The 27,805-nt window shown below is 51.4% G+C and overlaps 1 protein-coding gene across 23 annotated transcripts in view; it reads left to right on the top strand.

Moving 5' to 3' along the window:
* The first annotated feature begins 11,405 nt into the window (after positions 1–11,405).
* Positions 11,406–27,805, top strand: part of CAMK2G (calcium/calmodulin dependent protein kinase II gamma) — a 55,398-nt gene continuing 38,998 nt past the window's right edge. For 7 of the 23 annotated variants that reach the window (XM_055536258.1, XM_055536240.1, XM_055536249.1 and 4 more), the window contains exons 1-3: positions 11,411–11,591; positions 12,948–13,042; positions 24,072–24,131. In XM_055536258.1, the coding sequence (XP_055392233.1) occupies positions 11,527–11,591; positions 12,948–13,042; positions 24,072–24,131 (220 nt within the window). In that variant the 5' untranslated portion in view covers positions 11,411–11,526. Of the gene's footprint in view, positions 11,592–12,947; positions 13,043–24,071; positions 24,132–27,805 lie in introns of all 23 variants that reach the window. The other 16 variants (XM_055536237.1, XM_055536241.1, XM_055536236.1 and 13 more) reach the window with 8 other exon arrangements.

Raw genomic sequence — 27,805 nt, 5'->3', positions numbered from 1 at the left:
ACCACTCCCACCAGGGTAAATCACATGAAGGCCCCATGGGAAGTCTCAGAGCCGCACGGCAGGCCCAGCAGCCGCCTACACCAAACTGGTTCTGCAGCAAGAGTGACAAGCCAGAGCCTGCCAGCTCCAGGATCCTCAGAATCAGACTCTCCTGGTTCCCAGTCAGCAATCCACCCCAGAGCCAAGAGATAGCTGCTGCTCTGCACCATCTTGGTCCAGCTCACCTGGCCTCCTGGTGCAAGGAGAGGTCCTGCGACTGTGTGTGAGGAGCTGATGCAGGAAGCTGAGAGCCCCTTCTTTTGGGACCTCTCGCCAAGCCAGCTTTCTGGTAGTCATCCACTTCAAGCATCCAAAGTGCTGACTGGAGGCACTGTCATCCTGGTGCTGCACAGAGGAAGACACACCAGGCCCCAGAGGGCAGAGGGCTGTGCCTGGCTGAGATGCCCAGACAGGTCCACGGGTGACAGGCACCACCTTACGCCAAGCCGTCTCCAGCAGTATTTGCAGAACCTGTGCTATTTTAAGTTCCTTTGTCATCACTGCAAGCAAACTGGACTGAGGGAGTCTGAGTAGAAGGGAAAGAACCGGTTTAACAGAGCTGGGGTAGTGGGAGCTGCATCCCTGAGCTGGGAACACAGCACCAGGCAGAAGAGCTCAATGCTTCTTGGGCTCAGGACTCGGTTAGGTGTCAGCACTGGCTTCTGAGCAACTTGTCCAACAAAAGAGCAAAGAGGAAGACTCTGAGATTCAGGGCCCAGTGGCTATAATGGCCATCACAGGAATAACCGTAACAATACGCTATAAATGTGCTTCATAGTTTATGTTACCTTCACGGATGTGATCTCATTTAATCTTTATTGCAGTCCCATGAGGCAGGCAGGTATGATTTGTCCCACCTTAAATATAAGGAATCCAGGATTCACCAAAGCAAGTGACTTGCCCAAGGTCATAGTCAAAAAAGTGACAATGAGTTGCCTGAATCAGTTGCAGAAGGGAGTTTGGGAACGTAGCCCTGTACATCTAGAGGTCTTTATAGAGAGGGGAGTATAGAGAGAGAAGGGGAACCTTGGCCTTCTGTTGGTGGGCCCAGCAAATGTGGGGCTTAGTGCATCAGTGGCTGAGGAATGGACCTGCCCCACATCCTGTGGGTGGTCTGGCACTACAGGGTGGTCACAACAGGCATCAGGGCAGCTCCATCGTCTCTTGTAGCTGGCGGGGGCAAAGGGTTTTTCACTCCCCTCATGCCGCCCCCCTGAGTCAGCTCTCTGGCATCGCCCTGGCATGTCTTGGGCCCCACGCCCAGGCAGTGAGGAGGCACTGGCAGATTGCCCCAGGGAACGCTGCTGTCTTAAGCCAGTTCCCAGTTAAGACCCCCTTTCTGGAGGGCAGTCCAACAATGGCCACATTGGGAGCTGCAACTTATAGGCAAGGGATGAGTCTCCCTCACCCCTGGATTTCCTGGCACAGGTGGCACTGGGAACATGCCTTAACCTGAGGGCTGCCGCCCAGGAGGGGATGTGGGGACCAAATGCATTTTACAGACTGGCTGAGCCAGGCTCCTAACCAGATCCCTGCTTGGGTTTCTGGTCACATCCAAATAGCTAGGGAGGGAGTTGCTTTTGGACAGAAAAGGGGAAAAGAGAGCCAAGACTCCAGCCTGAAGCTGCCTCAGCTGTTTCTGGGACTCTGACTCAGAAGCTGCTTCTCAGGAATGTTGAGCACATGGGCCTCTGAGCCCTTGTCCAGGCACAGTGGAATGAACAGCTGGGGTGTGGGGAATGTTTCACCCTTCTTCCTCTTCTCTAAGGATGCCTTTTCCAGAGAAACCCCACCACCGGGCAAAGTGAGGGCTTATCCTTAGCCTGGTCACTTTGTTCATGAAGGAAAACTCCCCCAACACCTGAGCCCCCAGGGATCAACCCTGACAATGACTGCCTGCAGCTACCAATTTGCCCTTATCAAAATGCTGCATTGCCTGGGTATCTATCTCTACCCCTCTCTCTAGTTATCTTATCTACTCAACTCTGTTGCAATTTCCTTAATCTCATGTTTCCTGGTTTAAAAAAAACATGCCCTGAACATACTATTCATCTGGTAAATATACTGATTTGCTGATAACCTGAGGACCAGGAACAAAGAAAAGAAAGAGGTAAAGAGAAAGCAATGAGAAAGCCAGAAGTCTGGGTCACCCTCCAAAATCTGGGGAATCTACTTCCCTTCCCAAGCAAAGCTCCTAGTCTGCTTGGAGAAAGGAGACCAGAAAGGCTGTGGTGATGTGCCCTGGAACTTCCTTGCCCCCAGACGCCCTCAGATGTGCTAGGAACCACTGGGAATCCTTCCACCTCAAGAGAGGAGGGGGCCCTACAGCGATTCTCCAAATACAGGCAAAGGTTCTTTTCTTGCCTTTATTTCCTTTCTCTGGATTAGGTAGATATCACATGGGTTGATCCACAGTGAACTGAAGACGCAAGGAAAACTAATCCTGGAATTTAAACCATGTCCACAGCTTATTTTAGATTTTATGTTTAATTGTCTCCTCAGATCATAAGAGCAGGGAGGGTGGGAACAGAGTCTGTCCCATTCACCGAGGTAGATCTGGAGTCTGGGACACTGCATGGTACCGGGCAGGACCTCAGTAGGTCGCTCCACATACATTCCTTGATTTGGCTAATTCAGGGGCATCTGGAACTACTTGGTGCTTCTCCTGCTATCTAGCTGCCATCAGCAACTTTTTCTGGAGCTAACTTGTCCCACATCTGGGAATCTGATGACTTATCAGAAGAAACTGAAGCCAGAGACACTGATAGGCCCTCTCTGTGGCCTTGGGTTCTAGAACAGACTTGCTGTTGGAAATGATTCCTGGGGGTGGGGTCGACTGAGCAAGCCACAGCCCTGCTGGCTCTCTAAAACCAGGCCTACCGCGGCCTCTAGTGGACATGCAGAATCACTGCCCTTTTGGGGTAGAGGTCCAACTTCCACAACTCTCTGCCCCCAGGATCTCCAAGTTCTCCATCCTTAGACTCATGGTCAAAAATACACAAAATGGCACCACTACCAAGAAAATGGACCGTATCAGAACCATAGACCAACCATCCATGTTGTATTTGGGGGTCCAGCAGGACTTTCAAGTGGGGCTATCTGATGTGTGATCATCTGTAACTCAGGACTGGAATCTAAGAGCCTTGGGACCTGCTCTGGAGTCCAGAAAGTTGGACATTGGTCCTTCCTGAGGCCATCCCTGCCTGACCTGTAAGCATATCCCCAGCCAGACACTATTTTCATCTGGCTGGTTCCTGTTCCTCTCCTTTTCATGCCCTCCCCTGACCACACAGTCGCCCAAACATCTGCCAGGCCCTCCGTATCTCAAGGCCTGATTTGAATTCTCTTCTTTTTCTCTCCTCAGTTCTCTGACCAGAGATTAAACCCTTGAAGCCAGGCTGTGGCAGTGAAAGCCAGAAAACTAACGTTTAGGCCACCAGGGCACTCCCTGCATTCTCTTCCCTGCCAGCAATGCCCTCCCATCTCCACCCCCATCTGCCAACATCCTTTCCCTTCTTCTGTCTCTTCCATTAAGTCTTTTCTGATTGTTCCAACTGATCTGATTATTCCCCCTTTAAAAATCCCATGCATGGATGCGAGCCCTCCAGGCTCCACTGTCAATGGGATTCTCCAGGCAAGAATACTGGAGTGGGTTGCCATGACCTCCTCCAGGGGATCTTACCCACCCAGGGATTGAACCCATGCCCCTTGCATCACCTGCATCAGCAGGTGGGTTCTTTACCACTAGCACCACCTGGGAAACCTCAAAGTCCCATAGTACTTTGCTTTTATCTTCTTTGCATTTACTGAGTACCTACTATATCCCAGGTGCTTTAGACATGGAGGATACCAGGATGAACATAAACACCCTACACGAAAGAGGCATAATCATACCGACAAATGTGAGCTCACACTTGGGACCAGTGCTTTGAAGGAGTGGTGTGTGGACTTTTGGGGGCTGTCATGATAGGTATTTGATCTGGTCAAGAGGCCAGGGAAAACCACTCTGAGAAAGTGACAACTCAGCAGAGAAATGGAGGGTAGGCAGAGGAGGGAAAATGTGATTCAGGCAGCCCTTTGTACTGTGGTACTAATCTTTCATATTGTTCTTCTATTACCATGCTTATCTTCTTGTCCCCAGTGAATAAAGCTCCTTTAAGGCAGGAACTATTTCTGGCCCATCTTTCTGTCTCTTAGACGAGTTAGGACTGAAGCTTCCCCATTCTGGGGAGATGGTTATCTAAATGGACAGGGGATGTTGAAACTGAACAAGACTCTAGAGCCTTCCTGGGTACAAGAGACCCTCTGTGTCTACCCATTTCTTGTTTATAGAAAAAGCTTTAGTCTCCTAGGCCTTCCTGGAATTTCAAAGAGCAGATTCGAGTGGTTACGATGCACAATACTGGATGCTTGGGGCTGGTGCACTGGGACGACCCAGAGGGATGGAATGGGGAGGGAGGAGGGTTCAGGATGGGGAACACATGTATACCTGTGGCGGATTCATTTTGATATTTGGCAAAACTAATACAGTTATGTAAAGTTTAAAAATAAAATTAAATTAAAAAAAAAAAATTCGAGTGGTTAATGATTAGAATAATCACAGGACTCCTGGTTCCTCCAGAAGAGATACAGATAACAATTCGATGCATATCTTTGACTTGTTCTGCAGAAACTATCCCCCACCCTGACCCAGGTGGGGGATGGTGACTATACTCTGACCACAAGCTCTAGACCCCAGACTGGTTGGAACCAGGAAGTTAATGACGGAGATTCCCAAAACATCACCCTGTTACCTTACCACCAACCAAATAGAACAAAGTTGTTGAGCTGATCACACACCCTGCAACCCTCACCCTTAATGTTGCCTTTAAAAACCATTCCTGAAAGCCATCAAGAAGTTCGGATATTCTGAGCATGAGTTGCCTGTTCTCCTTGCTTGGCATCCTGAAATATTCGCTGTACTACCCTTCACCAGAACTCAGGGTCAGTAGATGGCTTTGTAAGAAGCAGAGTAACAACAGTGGTTATTTCTGCAAGAACCCCTCTGCACACCACTCCCAGAGGCCCTAGAGTGCTGAGAGATCATCCTGTGCTCGTCTCACCACCCTCCTTTATGGTATCCAAGGAATGTCATTTCCAGCTTCAGGCCCAGATTTATGTCCATCTCTGATCAAGGGATCTTCTCACACTGAGTTGGGGTTTGGGGTCTTGTGCCTCTGTGAGCACAGAGGCAGCCCATCCTTGTAGAAGGAGCACTAGGGCAGTGGTACCAGACGGCGGGCTTTGACAAGGCTCTGAGCCCTGGTTTCCTCCTACTTCTCCACTTGCCCACTCCGCTCCCACCATACCAGCCTTCTTCCCGCCCCTTGAATATTTTTCCTCAGGCTATCACTGGTCTTTCTTCCCCCAGGAATGGTCTTGTCCCAGATCTTGAAGTGACCAGCTCCTTATCATCATTTAGGTCTCCCTTACAAGTCACTTTCTGAGGGCAGCCAGAGCTAAGAACTTCAGCTAAAGGAGTATTCTTTTCTTTTTTTTTTAAAGAAGTTTTCTAGTCCCTCCCCATTCCTGGCTCTCTGACCCATTGCTTTACTTTCTCTGTAGAATTCCAATCTAAAATGACCTCTTTCTAGTTTCACCACCTGCCCACAAGAATGTAAGTTCTCTGAGGGCAGGAGTTTTGTCATATTATTGTATTGTTCTCTTCTGCTTCCCCAGTGACTAGAAGAGAAAAAGTGAAAGTGTTAATCGCTCAGTTGTGTTGGACTTTTTGCAACCACATGGACTGTAGCCCTCGGGGCTCCTCTGTCCATGAAATTCGCCAGGCAAGAATACTAGAGTGAGTTAGCATTCCCTGTGCAGCGGATCTTCCCAACCCAGGGACCGAACCTGGATCTCTCACATTGCAGGCAGATTCTTTACCATCTAAGCCACCAGGAAACCCAGGGAAGAGAAAAGGTGCTTAATAAAGTGAAGAAATGAATGGATGAATCAGTGTCCCCTCTGAGTAAGTGCCTGGATTCAGGACCAGGTCTACATTGGGATAAATGTGGGTTAGGTTTAAGAATCCAATCTAGATCCTATAGGTTGGATATGAAAGTTGCTCAGTCATGTCTGACTCTGAACAGTCCATGGAATTCTCCAGGCCAGAATACTGAAGTAGGTAGCTGTTCCTTTCTCCGGGGGATCTTCCCAACCCAGGGATTGAACCTAGGTCTCCTGCATTGCAGGCGGATTCTTTACCAGCTGAGCCACCAAGGAAGCCCCCATAGGTTGGATGAGCATATTCAAACTGAACCCCCATGCCACCCCACATCTCTTTCTATTCACTTCCCTTCAATCACATTATCCCAGCTCTACCACAGAGTAGCTATTTGCCCTCAGGCAAGCCGCTTTCCCTTTCTAAACTTAGTTTCCTCTTCTGTAAAATGGGGCTGCTGGCTCCTACACTCACAGGGCGGTGATGGGGGTTAAATGAAATAGCTCCTGCTGAGTGCTTTGTGCCTGTGTCTTCTGTGTAGCAAGCTCTCCCTAGATGTTATGGAGAACTGTCATTTTTATCGTCTTCTCTGGCTTTTCTGTCTTTCCCTCCAAGCACCCTGTGCACCTTGGGTCTGCCCACCAGGGGGCCCCGCATGCCCAAGCCATACCCGCTAATGCAGGCAGCCAGCCCCTCACCTCAGTTCCTTTTTTCTGTGATGACAATCTGTCACCTTTCTACCAGTGCTACCTCTTCACCCCAACTATCTCAGCCCCTTGCCCCAATACTTCATTCATTCCACAATACCTGCTGAGCACCTAGTATATGCCAGGCTTTGTGCTAGGAGTTGAGGATACTGGGAGAAAGATCTGATACCCTCTGTCCTCAAGGAGCCCAGAGTCTATAGGGGATAGTGGAGGGGAGAGTGGCTGAGAGGCCAAGGGAGCCCTGATTTGGACTTGCAGGATCCGAAGGCAGAATCTGACTGCCTTTCAGAACCAGCCCTCTAGCTGGAAAATAGAAGGCATTTCCTCCCTGCTGACCCCTCAGCCCCTCACTCCAATTATTTTGACTCCTCATAACTCGCCTGAAACCCACTCCTACAACTCACCTGAAATTCTGAGCTCCAAGCTCGGTATCTCAGACCATAGGTATTACAAATACCTCAGTTCTTCACACCAAATGCTTTAGCCCTCACCCCAAACATTCTCAGACTTTCACCCCAAAATCTCATCCCCTATGCCCAATAGGAATTGAGTCCCTCACTTAACCTCAGCTTCTCCATTAAGAAATATTGCAGTCATTGATTTCATCTGTGGTTCTTAACCCTTTTTTTTCAGCTCTCAGTCATAGCAGGGATGGAAAAACACTCTCATCAAGGTCAATGGCTTTGTTGGGAGTAGTTCTCATTGAGGATGGGTCATATCACCTTTTCTGTTCATGGTTGTGATTTGAAGTGTCTTCCAGGGGAGAGGGGCATCCCACATCCCCTACTAGTTTGGGAATTACTTACTTAAATGTTTTTTTTTTTGTCTTTCTCATTTTTACTTATGCTTATTATCACATCTTCTCACTAGTTTCAAAAGCCTCAAAATGATAAATTTTTTCAGAGTCTGTGGAGAAAGGCCATGACCTCATCACTCCTAATTCTCCAAAGTTAATTATAGAATCTTAGAGTTGGAGGGGACTTCAGAAGGTCCAGTGGGTTTCAAACTTCTTTCAGGGACTTCTTTTAGCCAGGGACTCTTTTCTTAACAAAATCTTACATGGAACCCCAGTATATTGAGCAGCTGCTGGAGCATGACCATGTAACCCATAGGGTTCTGTGGATTTAAAAACCCCTTATAGTACAAGAGTGAATTCTCTTCAAATTTATTTTACAACAACCCCTAACAAGCAGGTAGTTATTCTTTGTTTTCAAGAGTGTCATCCCTCTTGCTTTGGTCTCCTACATTGGCAGTCAGGTTCTTTACCACTAGTGCCGCCTGGGAAGCCCCCTCTTGCTTTTAAATACCTCATTTTCATGCCCATCAACAGAGGATTGGTTTAAGAAGATGCGGTATATATAGACAATGCAATATTACTCAACCTTAAAAAAGAGAATGAAACATTGCCATTTGCAGCAACATAGATGGACCTAGAGATTATCATACTAAGTGAAGTCAAAGCCAAATATTGTATGATATTACTTACATGTGGAATCTAAAAAATAATACAAATGAATTTATTGACAAAACAGAAACAGATTCACAGACATAGAAAACAAATTTATGGTTACCAAAAGAGAAAGGAAGAGCAGAAGGGATAAATTAGGAGTATGGGATTAACAGAAACAAACTACTATACATAAAATAAATAAGCAGCAAGGATTTACTGCATAGCACAGGGAATAATATTTGGTATCTTGTAATAATCTATAATGGAAAATAACCAGAAAAAAATATAAAACTGAATCACTTTGCTGTTTAATTGACACTCACATATCATTGTAAATCAACCATACTTCAATAAACAGAAACCATCACTTTGAACTGCTCCATTTCCCTCAGCTCAAGAGTAAGTACCTTTATGGGGCAATGGTAAAGAATCCACTTGCCAAGGCAGGAGACACAAGAGATGCGGGTTCAATCCCTGGGTCAGGAAGATCCCCTGGAGTACGAAATGGCAACCAACTCCAGTATTCTTGCCTGGACAATTCCATGGACAGAGGACTGGTGGGCTACAATCCACGGGGTCACAGAGAGTCAGACACGACTGAACATGTATGTACAAACCTACTCTAAACTTGCCTTCCAAAACTAGGATGGGAAGTGTCTCTCAGTCAGGGGGCAGTCCTTGGTGTAATTTTCAGAGCCTTCAAAAGAAAGATCACCAGAATGACAGAGGGTTCACCTAAGTGGGGCCCCTCTGGTGATTATCAGGAAATCCATTTCCTGTGTAATCCCCCATTCCCTGTGCTGTGGGGGACTGAGGGCTGGAGCTGCCCGGGGGACCAACTGCAACGGAACATCACAACTCTTGGACCCCATGGGGTTGCCGTAGATACTGTTGCAGAGGGAGCTGGCAAGCTTGTTATTATTTATATGTATCTGCCCTCTAATTGGCATGTGGTGGCTGGAAGTTGTGTGGGTGCGACAGCAATGGGGATCAAGGAAGGTGTGTGCCAGGGTGTGTTTGTGTGTGCACATGAAGGCATTTGTAGTCTCCGAATCGCCTCTGAGGCCACGTCAGAGAGGCTGTTGAGAGCAGCGAGGGCGGGAGAAGTGAAGTAGTAGAGCCCCCACCCTCTGTCGAGAACAGGTCAGGTTTGTGATCCTGCTTTTCTGTTTTCCCCTGGGATACCCTAGGGGCCTCCTTAGAAGCCTTGATCTGTTCTTGCTCTGTGAGAAGAAGTGAGATGTCCCTCCATCTTCTCACTCTGCCTTACAGTAATGAATAAAAGTTTCAGCATCTGGAGGTCAACAACCAAGTTGCCTTGAGGGCTCAGGAAGGACACAATGATGATTAACCACGATGCAGGCCTTGTTTCTGGAGTGCAGGCCAGCCTGCACTTCTGCCTTTAAAGTGGATGATTTACTGTCATCCCTGTGTGTACAATCTCACTGCCCTGCCCCACACTGGCACTTGGAACCTGGCTCTTACCCCTGTGCTTCAAGATAGGAAGTGGCCTTACTCCCCAGCGCCTTACTTCCTGTTGCCCTGGGGAGGGGTGGGGCACGATATTCAGTCACCTCACCCCTTTCCTTTGGCCCTCTGCCCTTCTCCCAGGCAATCTATTAATTCTTTTCCTCTCCTATTCCCTTAATCACCCCTACTGGGCAGTCTGGTTCTCAAACCAGCTCCAAGGGCTGTTGGGTAAGGAGAGGAGAGGAGCCCTCCCAGAGGGCTTTGCTCCACCCACCCCCTGGGGGAGGAGGCCTGGGAGGCTGGGACACCTCTCAGCCTCTCAGCTGCCTTCTCCAGGCTGGCGAGTTAGCCTGCTGACAATGGAAGCCCAACTCCCAGTGGGCGTCCTGCTGTAATCAAGACTGAACAGCAGCAGTTGGCTGAGCTCCGCCCTGCCCAGTGAGGGCTGGCCTCTAGACTTGGGGGGTACAGCTGCCCAGGCAGGTCAGGAACCTGCCCAGCCTGTTTCTCTTCCTCCAAGACAGTTATGTGTCCTGTTCCTACCATCCTCTGACAGTGGAGACAGAGAAAGAGATGGTAACTCCCTCTGCCAGCATCCCAAGGAGTCCCTTCATCCCACAAATATTTACTAAGGGTCTGAGGCTGAGTAGAGAGGTGAACAAAGGCAGCCCTGCCCTATTACAATTTACTGGGAAGCCAAATATTAAATAACGAGCACAGTTCTACTTAGGTACCAGGTACTATTCTGAATGCTTTATGTGCTTTTTTAGTCCATTAATACTCAAAACTCTGTGAGGTAGTTAGTTACTATTCTTCCCTATTTTCAGATAAGGTAACTGAAGCACAGATAGACTAATTGACTTACCCAGTGTCACATAGCTGGTCAGTGAGTCGTCCGGAAACCCAAGTCAAGCAGTCTAACCCGAGTTCACACTTAGGACAGCATGCTCTTGTGTGCTGCCTCTCATACCAGTAAACACATCATTATACAATGTGATGAGCCATAAATAAAAACAAAGGGTGCCTGAAGGAAAACGGGATTATTTTCTTCTTGCTTCCACTTGCTCTTCCAGCCCACACTGCACTAAGCCTTTTCTAAGTGGTTCTCACTTCATCCCTTTCTTTGCTGGCCAGAGAGAGAACATTCTCTCATCTCTAAGGCTGGAGTGCAGGAAGGCAGAGTTCCACCTGCATCCTTCGCCCTGGCCTGGTCTCCCTGAACAAACCGTGCCTGAAGGATTTTATCTAATAATGGCCCTGACGCTTACACAAGTCTAGACTGTCAGCTTCCCGAGGGAAGGCTGCTGAGAGCTGGCTCTGCACAGATTGGGGGCGTCTCCCAAGTGTTCAGTGTGACACGGGCGTTTTTGACCTTGGCCCTCGTCGTGTGAGCCGGACTCGGGGCTTAGGACTCTGCCAGAGAACTCGGTGGTCCAGACCCCTAACACGTTCCCAACACATGCATACTTGCACTCACATCCTGAGCACTTGTAGGGTCTGTTCTGGGACAAGCCCACAGGTCAGGAACCTTCTAAACCCCTCCGGGTGGCTGGGGTCTGAGACCCCCACCCCCAACCCCGCTTTTGCTCCCCGGTGCCTCCGCCCAGCCCCAGTGGCTCCCCGGGCGGGGCGGGGCCGGTGGCGGGAGGCCCCTCCCCCGGGGCGGTCCGGGGGCCGGGCAGGGGGCCGGCGGGGCTGGGGGCGGGGCGGGGCGGGCGGGCGGCGCGGGGGTGTCCCTCCCTCCCTCGCTCTCCCCGGTAAAGTCTCGCGGTGCTGCCGGGCTCAGCCCCGTCTCCTCCTCTTGCTCCCTCGGCCGGGCGGCGGTGACTGTGCACCGACGTCGGCGCGGGCTGCACCGCCGCGTCCGCCCGCCCGCCAGCATGGCCACCACCGCCACCTGCACCCGCTTCACCGACGACTACCAGCTCTTCGAGGAGCTCGGCAAGTACGGCTCGTCCGCCGCCAGCCGGGGCCCCCCACACCCTGCCCCTGCCGCCCGGGCGCTATGCGGCTCCTCGCCCCGCCCCCCGGCCCTGCACCGGCCGCTGCAGCGCCCCCTCGGCCCGCCCCACCCCCAGCCTTTCCCGCCAGCCGCCTCCCGGGGCCCCCTCGCCCCCAGCTCCCTGCCCCGAAGCCCCCTCCGCGCCCTGCAGCAGCTGCCCGGGCTGCTGCACCCCGCGCTGCCGCGGGGACTGCAGCCCCCGGAGCGCTCCTGGGCGCCCTCCAGCCCCGCCCCTTCCGCACCCTTCAGGCGCCCCCCCTAATCCCAACCCCGCCTGTTTGCTGCCCCCTCCCCACTCTGTTCTAGAGCTCACTCAGCACCCTGTCCCATGTCCCACACGCCTGAGACTCAGGACCCTCCCCGGCCCTGCAGCTCCAACCCTGCTGCGGTGCCGGGGTGTGGGGGATGCTTGGTACCCGGCCCCGCCCCCGGCTAGTGCCGCTTCCAGGATCCCAGCCCCGCTGCTGGGCACTGCTGCAGCACCCCCGTCCCCTCCCCCCATCCCTGCAGTGGTCCCGGGAGCCGCGCGCCGCAGCCGCAGCATCCCCCTCCCCTCCGCACTGAGCTGGCCGCTGCACCAGCCCCGGCCCCCCACCCCCACCCGCGGCGCCGAGCCTGGCCACTGCAGCCCCCGCCCAGCCCGCCCCCCTGGATGTTTCCAGAGCTGGAGAGTGCTAGCCCTCATTGAGGGGTGGGGGGCGTGTAGAGGGAAGTATCATGGGGAAGGGGAGTTGTTGATGTCTGAGACCCACAACTGGATCCTCTCTTTCCCTGCTGTCAGTTGAGCAAGGATGCAGTGGGATGAAGCCGGCTGGGGGGATTTGAGCCTCACTTTCCTCCCCATGGTTGAGGGAGACATGTATTAGAAAGACATACCCTCTTTCTAATCTCTCCTTCCCCTACCCCAACTATTCCTGCTGAGAAAAGGGCAGGGTCTTCCTTTCTCCCGTCTTCTTGGCTGGGACTGCAGGGCTGTCCGTGAGATGCAGCAGGTGTGTGTTTTAAGCATCTCCCACCAGCTCTTGACGCACAGCCTGAGGTTAGGGCTGTTGCTTTACCCAGAACAGATGTGAGTGGGCGTGGGAGTAGCGTGGTCCTCCACCCACATCTGTTGAGCGGCCTGCAGAGGCCACATCCTTCTGCCCCAGGTTGGATGGTAATAGTCACTACACTGGTGTGTGTGTGTGTGATTTTGACTAAAGGTCTGGTGATGGGAGCATCACTGTCTTCAGACCTGAAGTGTGTTTGTGTTGCTCTGCTCTGCTCCGTGTCCCAGTTCTTTCCCCCTTCTCCCTCCAGGGGTGCTTTCTCTGTGGTCCGCAGGTGTGTGAAGAAAACGTCCACGCAAGAGTATGCAGCAAAAATCATCAATACCAAGAAGTTATCTGCTCGGGGTGAGTTTTCCCCATCTCAGTCTCTCCCTGGGGTGCCTCCAAGGGCTAGTGTTCTTCTGAAGAAGAACCAGCAGTTGGGGGTTGTGGCTTTAGCTCTTGGAGAAGAGTTGGAATTTCACGGTGGCTGACCTTTGAAGCTAGGCAGAGAATTATACAGGGAACAGATAGAAAAGAAAGAAGATGTAAGAGATGTTGATTGCTGCTAGGAGGAGTGGTCCCTGAAGGCTCAAGGGAGTTTGGTTTTTATGGAGGGGGAGGATATTGGGAGTGGTGGGTGGCTAGCTCTTCGTTTGGGGCATTTGGAATCTCTGTGTTTGGGGCAATGGTAGCCACTCCAGGCTTGCACTGGTCTCAGTGCCCCAGTGGTGACTTAAGATGGAAATGCAGTAAGTGAACAGCTCTGACAAACCCAGCCTCCCCCTACCCACCAGGCGGCAGAACAGACTCCCAAGGGAAGGGAATCTGTAAACATCAAGGGAGGCTGCTACTGGCGAGGGCTTCTCGGGAACAAATCCTGCCAGATGAACTTGATTGCTTTTTTGATCAAATTACAAAGTTGGTGGTGCAGCAGCAGATGCAGTCTGTCCTGGGTGGAGGGTGGTGCCTCATGGTCTGGAAATCTCAATGGCCTGGTCTGAATACGAGCAGCTGGGCCTCAGGATCTGAAGACTGTGAAGGCCCAGGCCTGAGAGCCTAACTTGTGAGATGCTCCCAAGTGCCTGGGGCTGGGGAGGGTCAGGCCCTGTGCTTCACACCTTGAACCTTCTCTCCCTGCACCCTGTGCTGGGTGCTTGCCAAAGTCAACCCATCTGATAGGTATAGACCCAGCAACGTGAAGTCCTCTTCATAGCTGTGGCAAGTAGGGAGGTATGTGGATGGGTCAGGTCATCGAGGGCTGCAAAGTGTAGCCCTGGGACAAAGGTTATAAGACTCAGGAAAGAGTTAAGACCGGGCAATAGAATGCCCTGGAGAAGATGTGGGCCATGACTAGTAATGACCTGGGCGTCTCTGGAGTAAGAGATGTAATACATGTCTCTAAGCATTGGAGAAGCTATAAACTGAAGTGGGCTTCTTTTCAGTTATTCTGGGACCTGTTTAGCAGATCTGTGTCTGCCTCCTGGCTGGGAGGACCAGTCTCCATCCCCACAAGCAGGGGTTGACTCGCTGTCTTCCTCCCAGCCCCTGTCTCCTGCTGTTCCTCTACATTGGCTATTAAGTTGACTTATTTGTTTGTTTTCTTTCTCGCTGGGTACCTTGAGTTGGAGGCGATGGTTGCCATAGAGATATGTGGGCAGTCAGATGCCCTCCTCCTTTGGGGAGGGGGGACAGTGCAGTGGGTTGGGCTCTTTGGCAGACATCCTCTGGCCAAGGATGCAGGGTGCAGGCAGGGATGACGGTTTGAGAATGGATACCTCCCCGTGCCCATACAGCATAGCCCGTGCGCATCAGTAACGGGGTTGGTGTCTGATGTCTCCAGTTAATGATGCAATGCTTTGCTTTCCCAGTCTCACCGCTGTCTTCTGACCCAGGGTTGAGGGTGGGAGAGACAGCTGCGAGCTGAACTCTAGGGTGAGGAGAGCTGGTGTGGTGACTTTATGGAATTGCCTGCCTTAGGCTATCTTTTTCTATTCCTTCCCTACCCACCTGAACTTCCCTAACCTGTGCAGTCACGTCCCTTTCCAGGCTTCACCTTCTTTCAACCTTGTCCCATCTTTCCCAGCTGATATCTTTTTTCCCTGCCCAAACTGGATGAGGTTTTATTTCCCTTTGATTTTTTTTCTTCAAGAAGATTCTTGTGTAAGATCATATGCTGCAGGCAGCAACTCCCCCTCTCAAGATGGTTATGCCAAAACTGGGGCTCTGTTGTGTGGCCTGTGTGCCAGGTTAACTTTGGGACAGAGGCCTGGTCCTGGCTGGTAGGTACAGTGCCAGTACTGTTTGGAGATTGAGAGTGGGAGGCTGTTGTCTTGGAGATGGAGGGAGTCGTCCGGGGGTTGCACTGTAGGTGTGGGTGTAGGGGATTTGAGCTCCCGGGGAGGGTTGGGCCAGGGTGCCCACTAGGCTAGTGCCCGTGGGGTTAGTGAGTGAAGGCCGTGGCTTTCCTGCAGCCTCTCAGTTTACGCTGTATATTTTATAAAGGTGCAGCGGCTGGGGCTGGGTTTCACTCATCGCTGTCTGTCTGTCTAGGGCTCCACAGGTGTTGGATTTCTGTGTCTGGGAATGTTGTGGGCCCACCAGGGTCATCCATGAAGGTCTGAAGGGCGTTTGCTGAGTCTCTCTGCCCGTTCCTTTCTTGTTTGTGATTCTCTGTGCTGCAGAGTGAAAGAGAGAGTGTCAGGCTGCTTCTCCTTGCCCTCCGTGGTGAGGTGGCCCAGGAGGCATGGGGAGAGATCCCCTGGTCTTCTGGGGGGTCAGCTCTGGATAAGAACCCTGTTGCTCTGCTGTTTCTTGTCATGGTGGCCTCAGGGGCGCATGACGGTGGCTGTGGGACGTGGTGGCTGTAGAGAGCTGAGGCGGCTGAGTGTCGAGCACTGTCTTCGTCTGCGGGTCTGTCTGCGTAAAGTCACTGAAAGTCACATAATGTCACTCCATTTGCTTTGGAACAGCAATAGGTGTGGAGTTGGGGCTCTTAAGGGAGCCCGTGATTCCAAGCTTAGCTCTCAGCTAGGCTGAAGGAGGCATTTAAAATAGGCTTGGATGCAGAGCTAGTGGGCCAGGTGATGGCAATGATAAGTCGTTATTTTAAGATTTAAGAGCACCCCCTCCCCCAGGAGCCTGAGCCCTTATGTCTTCTTTTATTTTTAAATCTTCAGATTCCCTTCTTATCTTTATTCATATGCATATAGATTTTCACCTCGTGGAACATAACATTTCATATCCCACTCTCTTGCTTATATCCAAACCATTTCTCATATTGCTACAGTTGAAGGGCAAATGGTCCTTTCTTTTTTCTACGTAGTTTAGGATTTATCCTTGGAGCAGTTTACATCATAAGAAATTTCTCTATTTGGACCATTTATCTGAATTCCAGTTGCTTTCACTGGGAAGGGATGCTTAGCCTTACTAAGAGGTGCTATGGGAAGCAATAGTATGAAATCTGTTAACAGCACTTGCCTTGTTTGTTTATTTATTTAATCTGTATACCCCACGTGAAGAAATTTCTATTGAAGTTAAATGTAAGCAAAAGCCTTCCCCTTCCCCAGGACCTGGGAGGTAAGGATGGGAATCATATCTGTTTCTTTACATATATGATTGATACATATTGATACAGGGGCCTGATACATATTGATAGAACAAAGTGCCTGACACATACTGTGCCTCCTATACAGGTTGAATGAATGGACTGTGTAACCAGCCAGACTGCCTTTTGGCTTTGGCTCTCAGGAAACTCATAGCCAAGTTGCTGGAACCCTTGTATCCTGATACTGGCTTGGGTTCTCTCTGATCCGTGGACCAGGCTGTAGTCCTGACACAACTGTAGGAGAGAACAGATGAAGTTAAAGACTTGTGCTTGGGGAATAAGACAAGTGGGAGATATAGGAAGATATTGCAGCATATCATCTTCCTTCCCTGTCATAAACGGCCTTTTAGGGCAATGTCAGGACTTCCTCTAAACAGCAGTTTTCAATTTTAGTGTGCAAGAGGATCACCTTGAAGACCGGTTAAGAATGCAGATTCCTGAGCTCTATTCAGAGATTCTACTTTGGGAGGTCTGGGGTGGAGCCTCAGAATCTACACTTTTAACAAGTGCCTTAGTGGATTTCATGCAGGTGGGCCCTGAGCCACACGTTTAAGAAATGCTGTCTAAAAAGCGACAGCCGTGACAGTTGCTGTTGCCATGCTCTTTGATATTTACCAGACACACCTTGGCCCAGCCTTCTCCAGGTGGTGTCTCTGCTGCTCTGTGACCATCTGTGCACATGGGCTGTTCTGTGATTAGGGGCCTCTTCTGAGCCCCCAGATTGGGGTGTCAGTTCGCGTCCAAGGTTGTGGCAAGCTGAGTGGCTGTAATTGTGGCATGTTGGCCACCAGAAGGGCAAAGGCTGTGCCTTTCTTGGTCCAGCTGGCCCTGGGGACTGAAATAGGATTCCCCCCCGGGTGGTGCCAGCTGAAAGTCTCCACCCCCTTACTTTTGGCCTGAGTAGCCCCCATGACATTTGTGTCCCCTGTGGTATCTCCAAGTGAGACTTTCCTGTTAAGGATGAAGAGAGGGGAGGGTGATGCAGCAGTGAGTGGGGGCAGGAGGAGGAGAGATCTATACGGCACTGGAACACTGGGACTCTGGGACTCGAAGCATTTAAGGAGGTTAGATCCAAAACGGTGCTTTCCTCTTGAGGATAAAACAGACCAATTTCTGTGGACAGAGAAGTGAGCGTCCTGTGTAGAGGTGACTGAGCTCCTCTGACTCTCCCCACTGGATGAGGAAACAGCTTGGAGGCCCCTTCTTCATGCTAAGGGTCGGTTTCATCATCCAGCCATGCTGTGAGCTGTGTGATTTAGCTCCTACAACACTGGCCTGCCGTCCTGCCCACCTGCCCCTTCCCAGAGTGATTTTGGGTGCCAGCATCATAGAGTGGTGATGCAGGTTGAAAGGGGCCCCATCCTGTAGGAGAAGCCCCTGCTTGCTTCCTGCTGCTTGCTCTGGGCCTTGTCAGGAGCTGTGCTTCAAGCTTCGAGGCTGTGCTGAAACCCTAGAGGTGAGTGGCTGACCCCATTCTCTGCGGAGGCTGGAGGCAGAGAAGGGGTGGAGTGGGTGTGACCAGCTCCTGCCCCATCTCTGAGCGTGCTGCTCTCTGGACAGCCTTGGCAGGCTGACAAGGGCCTGATCCCATGGGTGCCAAAAGGGTGGTGACAGGAAGAGATGGGCACTTTGCACCTTTCGAGTACCTCTCGGCAGAAGCCCTTTGTCTTCTGTCCATGGGCCAGACAGATCTCCCTTACAGCCGGTGGGGAAACCGGAACGCAAAAGACTGGTTTGTTTGTTTTGAGCTGTAGGCATCCCAGTGATATTGCCAGTGCTCAGATCCCAGCATCTTTAAGCAGTGTGGTCATCATTTACCCTTTGACTCTTCCCTTTAAAATACAGATTCTGGATATTTTGTTTCTGTGCTAAATCCTGATAGATCACCTCCACACCTCTCCATCTAGACCCAGAGCTCTCAGCCCAGTGAAGCAGATCCCCTCCCTTCCACTGACTAGGTCTCGCTCTCGTCTGAACGTACCTCTGTGGGTAGAGACCGCTCTATGGTAGGGATGTTTCCAGCCACTTCCCCCCCAAACACCACCTCTACTTCCTGGGCCCTATCAGCGGCAGCTTCCCATCTGCTCCCCTCTTCTCTCCTCCCTCTCTTTCCCCTCCCCCAGCTTGCTGCTGCCCTGGGAGGAGCTATTTTTAGGGGCTGCTTCCTGGGATGTTTTACTTGGGGCTGGTTACCATGAAGGAAATGTCACCAAAACAGTGGGCATAGGCTGCAGGCACCCAGAGCCCTGCTGGGGGCACGGAGAGCTCAGTGGCTGACCCTGTTCTGGCCTTCAGAGTGTCCAGAGGCAGAGCCTTGCCTTCTTGGGGCTTGCTAGTGACCCCATGGGGATTTTCTCTGTCCAAGCTGGTTTGGGAAGACTTTCACTATGGGCCTCTTCTTGGAGCCTGTCTCCTTATCCTCCTTAGTTAAAGCTTCTCTTGTCTTAAGATCCAAAGACCAGAGTAAGGCTCAGGTCTTCGTGTCACCCAGTTAAAACTGCTTGATTTAGGGCTGACGAGAAGGAAAGGACACCAGTTCAAAGGACAGAGCCTTGGGGGTTCACATGGGGACTTTTCAGGCCCCACTGGGCTGTTTGCACAGCCCTCAGCTTGTCCCTAGGTATATGGATATGAAGGAATTAGAAGCTGTGGCCCCTGCTCTTATGTGATACACAGACTTTTGCTCTTAATTGGGGACTTTGCACCTTTAGAATGAGATTCAAAGAGGAAGGGCTGTGGCATCACAATGTCAGGGTGAGGTCAATGGGATTGTAGCTTGGGATTCCCAAGGCTAGGGGCTGTTTATAAGCAGCTGGGGAATGTGGATTATGACACCAAATCCCTGTGCTGCCCTTGTTTCTACTCCTCCGAGCGATGCCTCAGAGGGCCAGAAGTGGGAAGCAAGAGGAGATGCCCACACAGAGCATCTGAACTGGGTGGGCTGTGGGAAGCTTTTCCTGATCCACGCTGGGACCACAGGCACAGACCTTCGAAATAACTCCGAAAAGTCGAGGATGTCATTGAGATCAGAACTTGGGGAGGGTCCCCCTAGCCAGAGCAGGGCTCTGTGTCTTTTCCCGCTTATAGTGGGCTGTATGTTTAGATATCAGCAGGATCTTAGTTGAAGTCCATGCTAGCGTTCATGGTTTTAGAGACGTCACTGAATCAGCCGGTGTGTTTCTGCAGGGCTGTGGAGAACCTGGCTGGCTCTCTCTGTGCTCCATCCTGCTGGGGCAGGAGTGTGAGTTTGGAGTAGGCATCATCCCTCGGGGTGCTAGGGGAGAGGTGTTTCGAGGTCTCCTCACTGTCTGCTTCCTCTGCTCTGTATCTGGTCACGCCTTTGCTTCCCTTCTCGTCAAGGGTATTCAGCCTTTGTGGTGTCCTGACCCCAGTCTTAAGCTCTTGTGCAGAAGGCGGGGGAGGCAAGGGATCCTGGTGTCCAGGGCCTGGCCCTCACCTGAGGGTGCTATCAGGAAGGCCTGAAGGGGGATCTTGATAACGGCCGCTTCTGCTTTCTGCTCCTGTTACCACCTAGCTCTTGAGGGGGAAATCCTTGCAGAGGGCTGTGGTTGGAGCTGGGCTGAAGGCCGGCAGGGGTGGGTCTCTCCATGGCAGTAGCACACAGGCAGGCAGGAAGTGGCCCTGTGCAAAAGCGGGAAGTGGCTGTTGTCAAACAGGAAGGGGGGGCTGGGCCGTGTGAAGGGGTGGGGACGAGCCCAGTCGAAAGGTGGGTGGGAAGAGGGTCAGCCTTGAAGAAGGTCTGGGCTGTTCTCTAGGAACAGAGCTCAGCGGTCACTGGAAGGAGGGGTGTCTCAAGGGAGAAGGCCGCCTTTGTGACGGGAGCACTAGCTGATGTGTTAGCACCTTGGGATGTCAAGCCAGGGCCTGGACCTACCACTGTGGACCAGGCCAGGTCAGTGGCCTTAGCCCTTCGGGACTTGGGGATTCTGAGTTTCGGACTTCCCTGGTAGCTCAGTTGATTAAGAATCCGCCTACAATGTGGGAGACCTCGGTTTGATCCCTGGGTTGGGAAGATCCCCTGGAGGAGGGCATGGCAGCCCACTCCAGTATTCTTGCCTGGAGAATCCCTGTGGACAGAGAAGCCTGGTGTCCATGGGGTCACAAAGAGTCAGACATGACTGAGTGACTAAGCACAGCACAGCATGCTGAGTTTATAGGACAAACCCTGCAGCTGGAGAAGATGCTCTGCAAACCTGACTTGTTCCTGAAACACTGCTGCTGCTTGTACGGAGCCCTGTGCTTCTTCCCAGACACACAGTGGAGAACAGGACAGGAAGTGAGGGGGAAAGGGACGGGAGACAGCAGCTGCAGAGGTTGGGGTGCTGGCCGCCTGAGCGAGGATCCTCCTGAGGAGCAGGGAGAGCGTGGTAGGCAGAAACCACATGGCTCATTGAGCAGAGTTTCAGGATGGCAGGGCGCCACAGCCCATAAGGCTGGGGCCGAGGACGACCAGGGCTCCCACAGACAGTGGCTTTAACCGGGCTGTCCTCTCTCGGAGGTTACCCTGCTGGTAGCCTTCCCCTGCAGGCTGCAGGCACTAGTGGGCCCCACCCAAATGGGAGGCCTGTGATGGGGCCAGGTCGAGGGCTTGGTTAGTGTTCCAAGACCCCGTGACTGCCCAGGCTGGTGGAGAGTGGGTCCAACTCTCTCGTGTCTCTGGTGATGGCCGTGGGCACAAGCCCAGCGTGGGAGACCTCGTCTGTCTTACTGCTGGAGCCTTGCAAAGGAGGCTCTCCCTGAGTGCCAGGCACTCTGCGGAGCATTTACCCAAAAACATCATTTAAGCCACAGATACCCCTGCCTTCAATTTAGAAGTGAGGAAATTTTTTCCCAAGCTATGTACCTGGCTCGCTCTGTCACCTCCGTTCCATCACATGTCACTCTGTGCCGAGGCTGTCCTTGACCATGCAGTTTAAGTGTGCACTCTCCCACTGCCCTGCTTTATTTTTCTTTATTGCACTTGCCGTGACATCTAACATGCCATCCAATTCTTACGATCTGTCCCCTGACCAAGCTCCACTAGCATATCAGCTTGCTGAGGGTGGGGACTGTTGTCTGTTCTGTTCACTGCTGCATCTCCAGCATCTGAAACAGCACCTGTCGCATAGTAGGCCTCAGTAAGTATTTTCTGAATGAATAAATGAGTCTCAGATGGGTTTAGGACTCACAGCTCTAGGACTCCATCTGGGGCTGTCTGACTCAAAACCAGTGGGTTAATAGCCAGACTCCATGACTGAGGGTCAGACCAAGGACCACGGCACAGCCTGGGGTTCAAAGAAGACTTGTGCAGAATGTGGTACTCAGCTCCGTGGAGTTAGGGTCAAACTGCGTGACTGTCTAGGACCCTCTGGACCCTGGGCAGCTCCTTCGAGGAGCTGGGCGTGTGACTGTCTCTTCTCTTCCCACTCTGAGTCACTGATAAAGCCAGAGCTCCCTTATTTTTAGTGCCGTTGCTGCTGTGGAACTGTAACCATTAGCCAGTAAGAGACTTAAGGGAGGAGATAAACATTAATCTTCTGGGCCTTCCCCTCAGCTGCCACCTCCGCATCGCAAGATACTGCTCTCCTGCACCTGCCCGGGCAGCCCAGCCCGAGTTGCGGGTTGGAGGGTGTGAGGTGAGTGGTGAGAGAGAGGGCTGGGGGGTCTTCAGCTTTAGTGGCTTGCTTGGTACCACCATCCCACGACCAGGGCTGGGGAGGAAGGTGGGGTCACCCTGACGTCCCCCAATCAGGGCTGGAAGAAGCAAGCCCCCTGTCACCAGGCAAGGCTAGTGCCGCTTCCTCAACTGCACTGCCTTCTGGAGGTCCCGGCCCCGAGGGGTCACAGGCAGTGTGGGATTACCTGGGGCTTTCTTGGCTGCATCCTGGTCAGTCACCATACCGAACTCAAGGGTGGGACAGAAGGCCTGACCCCGATCTATGGGCAGCTGGGATAGATTAGCTGGGCAGCAGGAACTAATCTCTGCCTGCCCCTACCTCCTTCTTCCACAGAGCAGAGCCATCCCTAGAGGGAACATTTAGGATAGAGCTGAGGGTGCTTGGTGAGACAGTAAATATGAGTTCCTTCTCGTCTGTAATCCGTACGTTGTCTCAGGCAGGCCTGGGTTTGAATTCACACTTCTCTCCCATTCCTGCTGTAGGACCTTGGGTGAATTATTTAACTTCTCTGGGCCTGTTTTATCATCTGTGAAATGCGGACAGTCAGTGTACCTGCCTGGTAGGATGGTTGTGAGGGTCATGGGAGGCTTTACAGAGGCTCTTTGCTGTTTAGGTAGAGGTGGGGTGGGCACAAGCCGCTACCAAGGGATGCAGGACTCACTTGGCAGGTATGGAAGGGACGGTACTTGCCTAGACCTGTAGGAGTTGGGGTGAATTGGACTGTGCCCCTAAAGCCTGGAGTCTTGACTTGATGCTCTCATTTTTCCTGATCCTGTCATCATAGCACAGCGATGGAGAAAGAGGGCTCTAGGCTCAGACCACCTTCCTCTGGTGCCTGTTTGTGTGACCTTGGGCAGGTTACTTGAAACTTTTAAGTCTCAGTTTCCTCCTTTGCAACGTAACTGAGCTAATCAGATCCTCTGTTTCACTGGGTTTCTGCAAGGATGAAATAAGATTGTCTGTGCCTCTGCCCAGCGTGTAGTAAATACTTAATAAAGAATAGTTTTTACTAGTACTGTCAATGTTATTGATAAACCATTATTAAGCCTCTGATGTGGTAGGAACTCTAGGAAGCATCACACAGGGAGGTGCCACTCTGAAGAGCTTGTGACCGAAAGATACGTGATTTAAATGTGTGATGTGAGAATTATAAGAGGTGCTGTGGGAGACAGAGCTGGGTCATGAGGAGAGAAGTCACAGTCTACTGGGAGGAACAGGGAAGACTTTGTAAAGGAGGCGGTTTTGGTGGAGTTCAGCAAGTAGAGATGGGGGGTAGAGTGGCTGGGGCTTCTAGGCTACCTTGTTTTAAGCAGTAGCAGCCTCTCTTTCTGTGCCTGGAGCTCTGCCTTCCTCTGGAAGGAATCAACTACCACATCTTGCTTAGATTTGTGGGCTCTTGGATTCTGGTCATTTCACCAAAGCAGCGTGACCCCAGAACATGCATGGCAATAGGCCAGAGCTCCCAGCAGTGGGCAGCCAAGCGGGTCCTGGGAAGAAGCAGGATTTCTGCAAAATGGGCATCGTAATACTACCAACCTCCAAGAGTTGTTTTGAGACTAAATTAAAAGATGTATCTACCTGGTGTAGAAGTAAGCACTCAATAAACATTAGCTTTTTTTTTTTTTTTTTTTTTTCAAATTATCGGTCTCCGTTGTCAGCATGGTTATGTTTCAGGATTGCCATAAAGACTGCATTAGAGAATATATGCAAAACTCCTAGCACAATATATGTTCATGTAGTAGGTGTTCAATAAAACTTAGCCATTATTATTAGTATTTTCAACAAGGAAGAAATTCTGGACACCCTGGCCCGGTAAAATCCCTGCTGTGGTGGAAAGAGCACCAGAGTTTTAAGACTTGGATTCAAATCCTGGCTCTGCCACTCACTAGCTTGGGAAGCTTTCCTAAGACACTGCTTCATGACAAAAGGTTGTCATTAATACCTGTCTCCAGAATTGCTGTGACCTGCTATGTTAATTCAGCAAATTGTTTAAAAAAAAAAAAGAAGAGGGCCATAGTAGGTGCCTAAGAATTGAAGGCATATGAATAGCCAAGTGGCCGCAAATAGAATGGCTGTCTGATAGCTTTCGTTTTCTCTCTTCCACTTTTAGATCACCAGAAACTAGAACGTGAGGCCCGGATATGCCGACTTTTGAAACATCCAAACATCGGTAAGTGCCCTTATATAGAGCATGTCTTGGGCATTTTGTAGAAGGTGGCGAGAACACAGATCCACTGTTTTTTGTGTGGGGAACCACTTCTGTCCCTGGGCGTCTGCCTGGTGCCTTTTTTTACCCAGGCAGGATCGCAGCTTGGAATTCTGGGGTGTTCTAGTTTAGAGACCTGAGCATCTCCCTTCCTGTGGTGCCATCTCAGCGCTGGGAGTGAGGCATCGGAATGTGTTTCAGGCTCCCTTTCTTCCCCTCTCCTTCCGTCTCTGGGCTGAGGGCCGGGTCTTCGGCGTGTGAGGCTCGGGGCGAGTGGCCTGCCAGCGCCCCTCACCGGGGGCCTTCCGCGGCCGTCAGCAAAGGGTCTGCACTTTGTTTCTGGACTTGAAAGAGTTTTGTTCCTTGCTGCGGTGTCCTGTGCACTCTGGGGGTTTCCATGGCGCTCCCATTCGTATTCCCCGGAGCCAGGAAAGTAAGCTGCCCACCCGCCTGGCTTCCCTGAAGCAGGGGTGGCAGGAGCCACTCAGCTGGAGAAGGAGAAAAAATTAAGAGGATTTCTCCCTGCTCCCACCCTGACTCGGGGGACAAGAGCACATTGTTGTTTGTTCTAAAGCCTGAGGAGGTTTGCCTGCCACAACCCACTCTGGCTCAGTTTTACATTGTTCAGCTGAAGTAGTCTTTGCCAAAAGCGTTGGCCCCGATTTGGTGCTTCTCTCGGAGGGGACAGAAACTGGGCTGGCTTCAGCATCTGAGCAGAAACCCCAGGCTTGACTTGAGGTGGAAAAGCAGGGAACATCTCCTAGGTTTTCCCTGAAAGCTCCAATTATCACAAAGGACAGTGAGTTTCTATGCTCGTCAATTCAGTTCAGTTACTCAGTCGTGTCCGACTCTTTGCGACCCCATGAATCACAGCACGCCAGGCCTCCCTGTCTGTCACCATCTCCCGCAGGCATGGCCTAAATATTAGGGGTGCTCCAGAGGCTGCCCACTCTGCTGGGTTGGTAGCCAGCACTGTGAGGTGACTTGCTGAAGTTCAGTGCTCCCTCCTGAGCTACTCAGCCTCCAGCTTCAAAGGCCTAGGACTGGGATTTTCACCATGAGCTCTGACACGGGAGAGTGGGGTCATACTCCAGCCCAAGGGGAAGGGAGCGTTGAGGTAACCAGAACTGAAGCCATGCACAGCTTTATAGATGGCAATCAGCAGCTTGGCTTACACGCGACACAGATTGGCGTAGCTGGTACTCAGTTCTGCCTGGTGCCGTCTTGCACGAAGCCAGCCCCTCTCAGCCCACGAGTCCTGGGCTGGAAACCTCTGAGATCTCTGAAGTTCAACCCTCACCTGAAAACACCACGGTGGGGACCAAATTGTCGCCTTGGGTAGGAGAGAAACGACGAGAGGAACAGCTAAAACAGCAGTCACCAACTCAGGCATGTTTTGTTTGGCTGGCTTAGTGGTTTAAAAATATTTTTATTATTTGCCAGTATTTTAAAAGGAGATTTCACATTAAAAAAAAAAAAATTCTATTTCCCAATCTTTCAAATCAGAAGATTTGGCTCTGCTGAGCCCACATCCATGCATGGCCAGAATCAGCTGGACCTGGGCAGTGACTGCCCACTTAGCCTGCTGGACACTGTCTATGCTGTTAACTTTCTACCGCTTACCTGGTCCCTCTGGGCTTTACGAGCTTGTCATTCTGAGCTAGCAGTGGCAGAACAGGAGAAAAAAAGCTGGTGGGTGACTAAAGCCATCCGCAAGCACAGAAGCGTTTTGGTGTTCCAGTCCCAGGTCTCAGGGTCTGAGGACAACTTCCTTTCCTTACACCCCAAGTGACCAACTCATAGAGCAACGATGAATTGCCCGCCTGGAGGGAGGGGAGAACAAAGGGTGGGGTCCACGGTGCAGGAGGTGGAACCATGTCCTTATTACCTGCAACATGGGTGTGGTTGACCACAGAAGGGTCAGGGTGGGACAAAGACAATTGAGAACCAACCAGGAAGTACAGAACTGGAATTCTAGCTGGAAAATACTCCAGCCTTCTTTTACTGTGCTTTTGAAAATTAGATATATACTTTTGAACCTTTTAGACTTGGTTTGGTAGCCCCTTCTTCTTTAACCACCAGTCCCCAGCGCAGAATCAAGGCAGATGGAGGGACTGTCTCCCCCAGCCATCTGCTCTGCTAGGGAGACAGCAAAACCCAGGGAAGGCCAGGCAAGGCTGTCTCCCTTTGTCAGTGTCTCATTGCCTAGAACTGTGCTTTCATTTCATGATTGTTCCCAGACCCTGGGGGCCCTGGTCTGAGGCCCTATTTGGGGTCAAGGGAAGGGAGAAGGAAGGGTGAGTAGTCAGGACTATGTCCTGGGAGAATGATCTGGCCAGGCTGTCCGTCCTCCAGTGGGAACTGGGACTCCTAGAGATGAGGGGGAGCTGTGGGTCCAGGAGATGGGGGTTGCCATGGATCTTGACCTGGCTTGTGGCAGAAGAGGAGCCTGTTTTGTCCGCTTAATTCGCTATCCCTCTTCTCTCTCCACTGCTCCATCCTTCAGAGCGGTGGCCCTTTTGGCTTTAGCTTCTAATTCCATCCCACAGGGATGCTAGTGGACCAGCTCAAGAGTGGTGCAGAGGTGAGGAAGCAGAGAGCACGTGGTCCACCCCTGATCGTTGTCAGACTCACCAGCACTTGCATTCAGAAGGGTATTTGGTACAAGGAGCCAGGCACCCCCAGTTTTTTCTCTTAATAGATATTCTACCTCGGGAGTTGACAGTCTGTTGGAAGAGTGGCCCCTGATGTAAAGCATGGTCTCTGGGTGATAATGCTGTGTCAGTGTAGGTTCGTCAGTTGTGATGAGCTTGCTTCTTTTGTGGAGATGGTGATAGTGGGAGAGGCTGTGCGTGCGTGGGGACAGCGGGTAGGTGGGAGCTCTCTGTGCTTCCCGCTCAGTTTTGCTATGAACCCAAAATTGTTTTAAAAGATAAAGTCTTTTTTTAAAAAAAAGCCTGTTGGTTTTGAGGCATACTGCAGAACCTAAAAGAGCCCTGGGAGAGTGGCCAGAGGTGCAGAGTTGAGAGGAAGAAACGGCAGTAGCTGACCGTCTGGAGTCTGAATGAAGTGTCTTCTACCTGTGATCTGCTTGCTCCCTGCTCTGAATTCCTCTAATGAATAGACTCTGTCTTCCTTCGTGCTGAGCTGCCCCAGCAGTTTCGATCACAGCCTAGCATTGTGGTTTAGAGCAGTACTTCTCAAACTTTCATGTGCTTGTGAATCACCTAGGGATCGTGTTAAAATTCAGATTCTGATTCAGTAGGTCTGGGGTGGACTTGAGCTGCCCCACGTCTCCAGGTGAAGCTCCTGCTGCTGGTTCAGCATGTGGAGAAGCAAAGGTCTGTGGCCTTGGTATCCAGTCCTCTGGGTCTGAATCTGGGATTTGCTGGGCAGCTGTGACCCCTGGCACATGATTTTACTTACCCGTGCCTCCGTTTTGTCATCTGTGCCTCCTAATGGAGTTGTTCTGAGAAGGCTGAGCAAGTGAACGAGTCCTAGGAAATAAATGGAGGTGATGAAACTGGAGATTCCAGCTCCCAGAAGTAGTCCCTCCAGCCCCAACTCAGTTCACACATGTTATTCAAGCCTGGCTGCCTTTTACGTTGGGCCCAGGCCACACACAGCTAATAAATAGT

The sequence above is a fragment of the Bubalus kerabau genome, chromosome 1, assembly GCF_029407905.1.
Source record: "Bubalus kerabau isolate K-KA32 ecotype Philippines breed swamp buffalo chromosome 1, PCC_UOA_SB_1v2, whole genome shotgun sequence".
NCBI classification, from domain to species: domain Eukaryota; kingdom Metazoa; phylum Chordata; class Mammalia; order Artiodactyla; family Bovidae; genus Bubalus; species Bubalus kerabau.
This window is presented reverse-complemented; position numbering and strand designations above follow the sequence as displayed.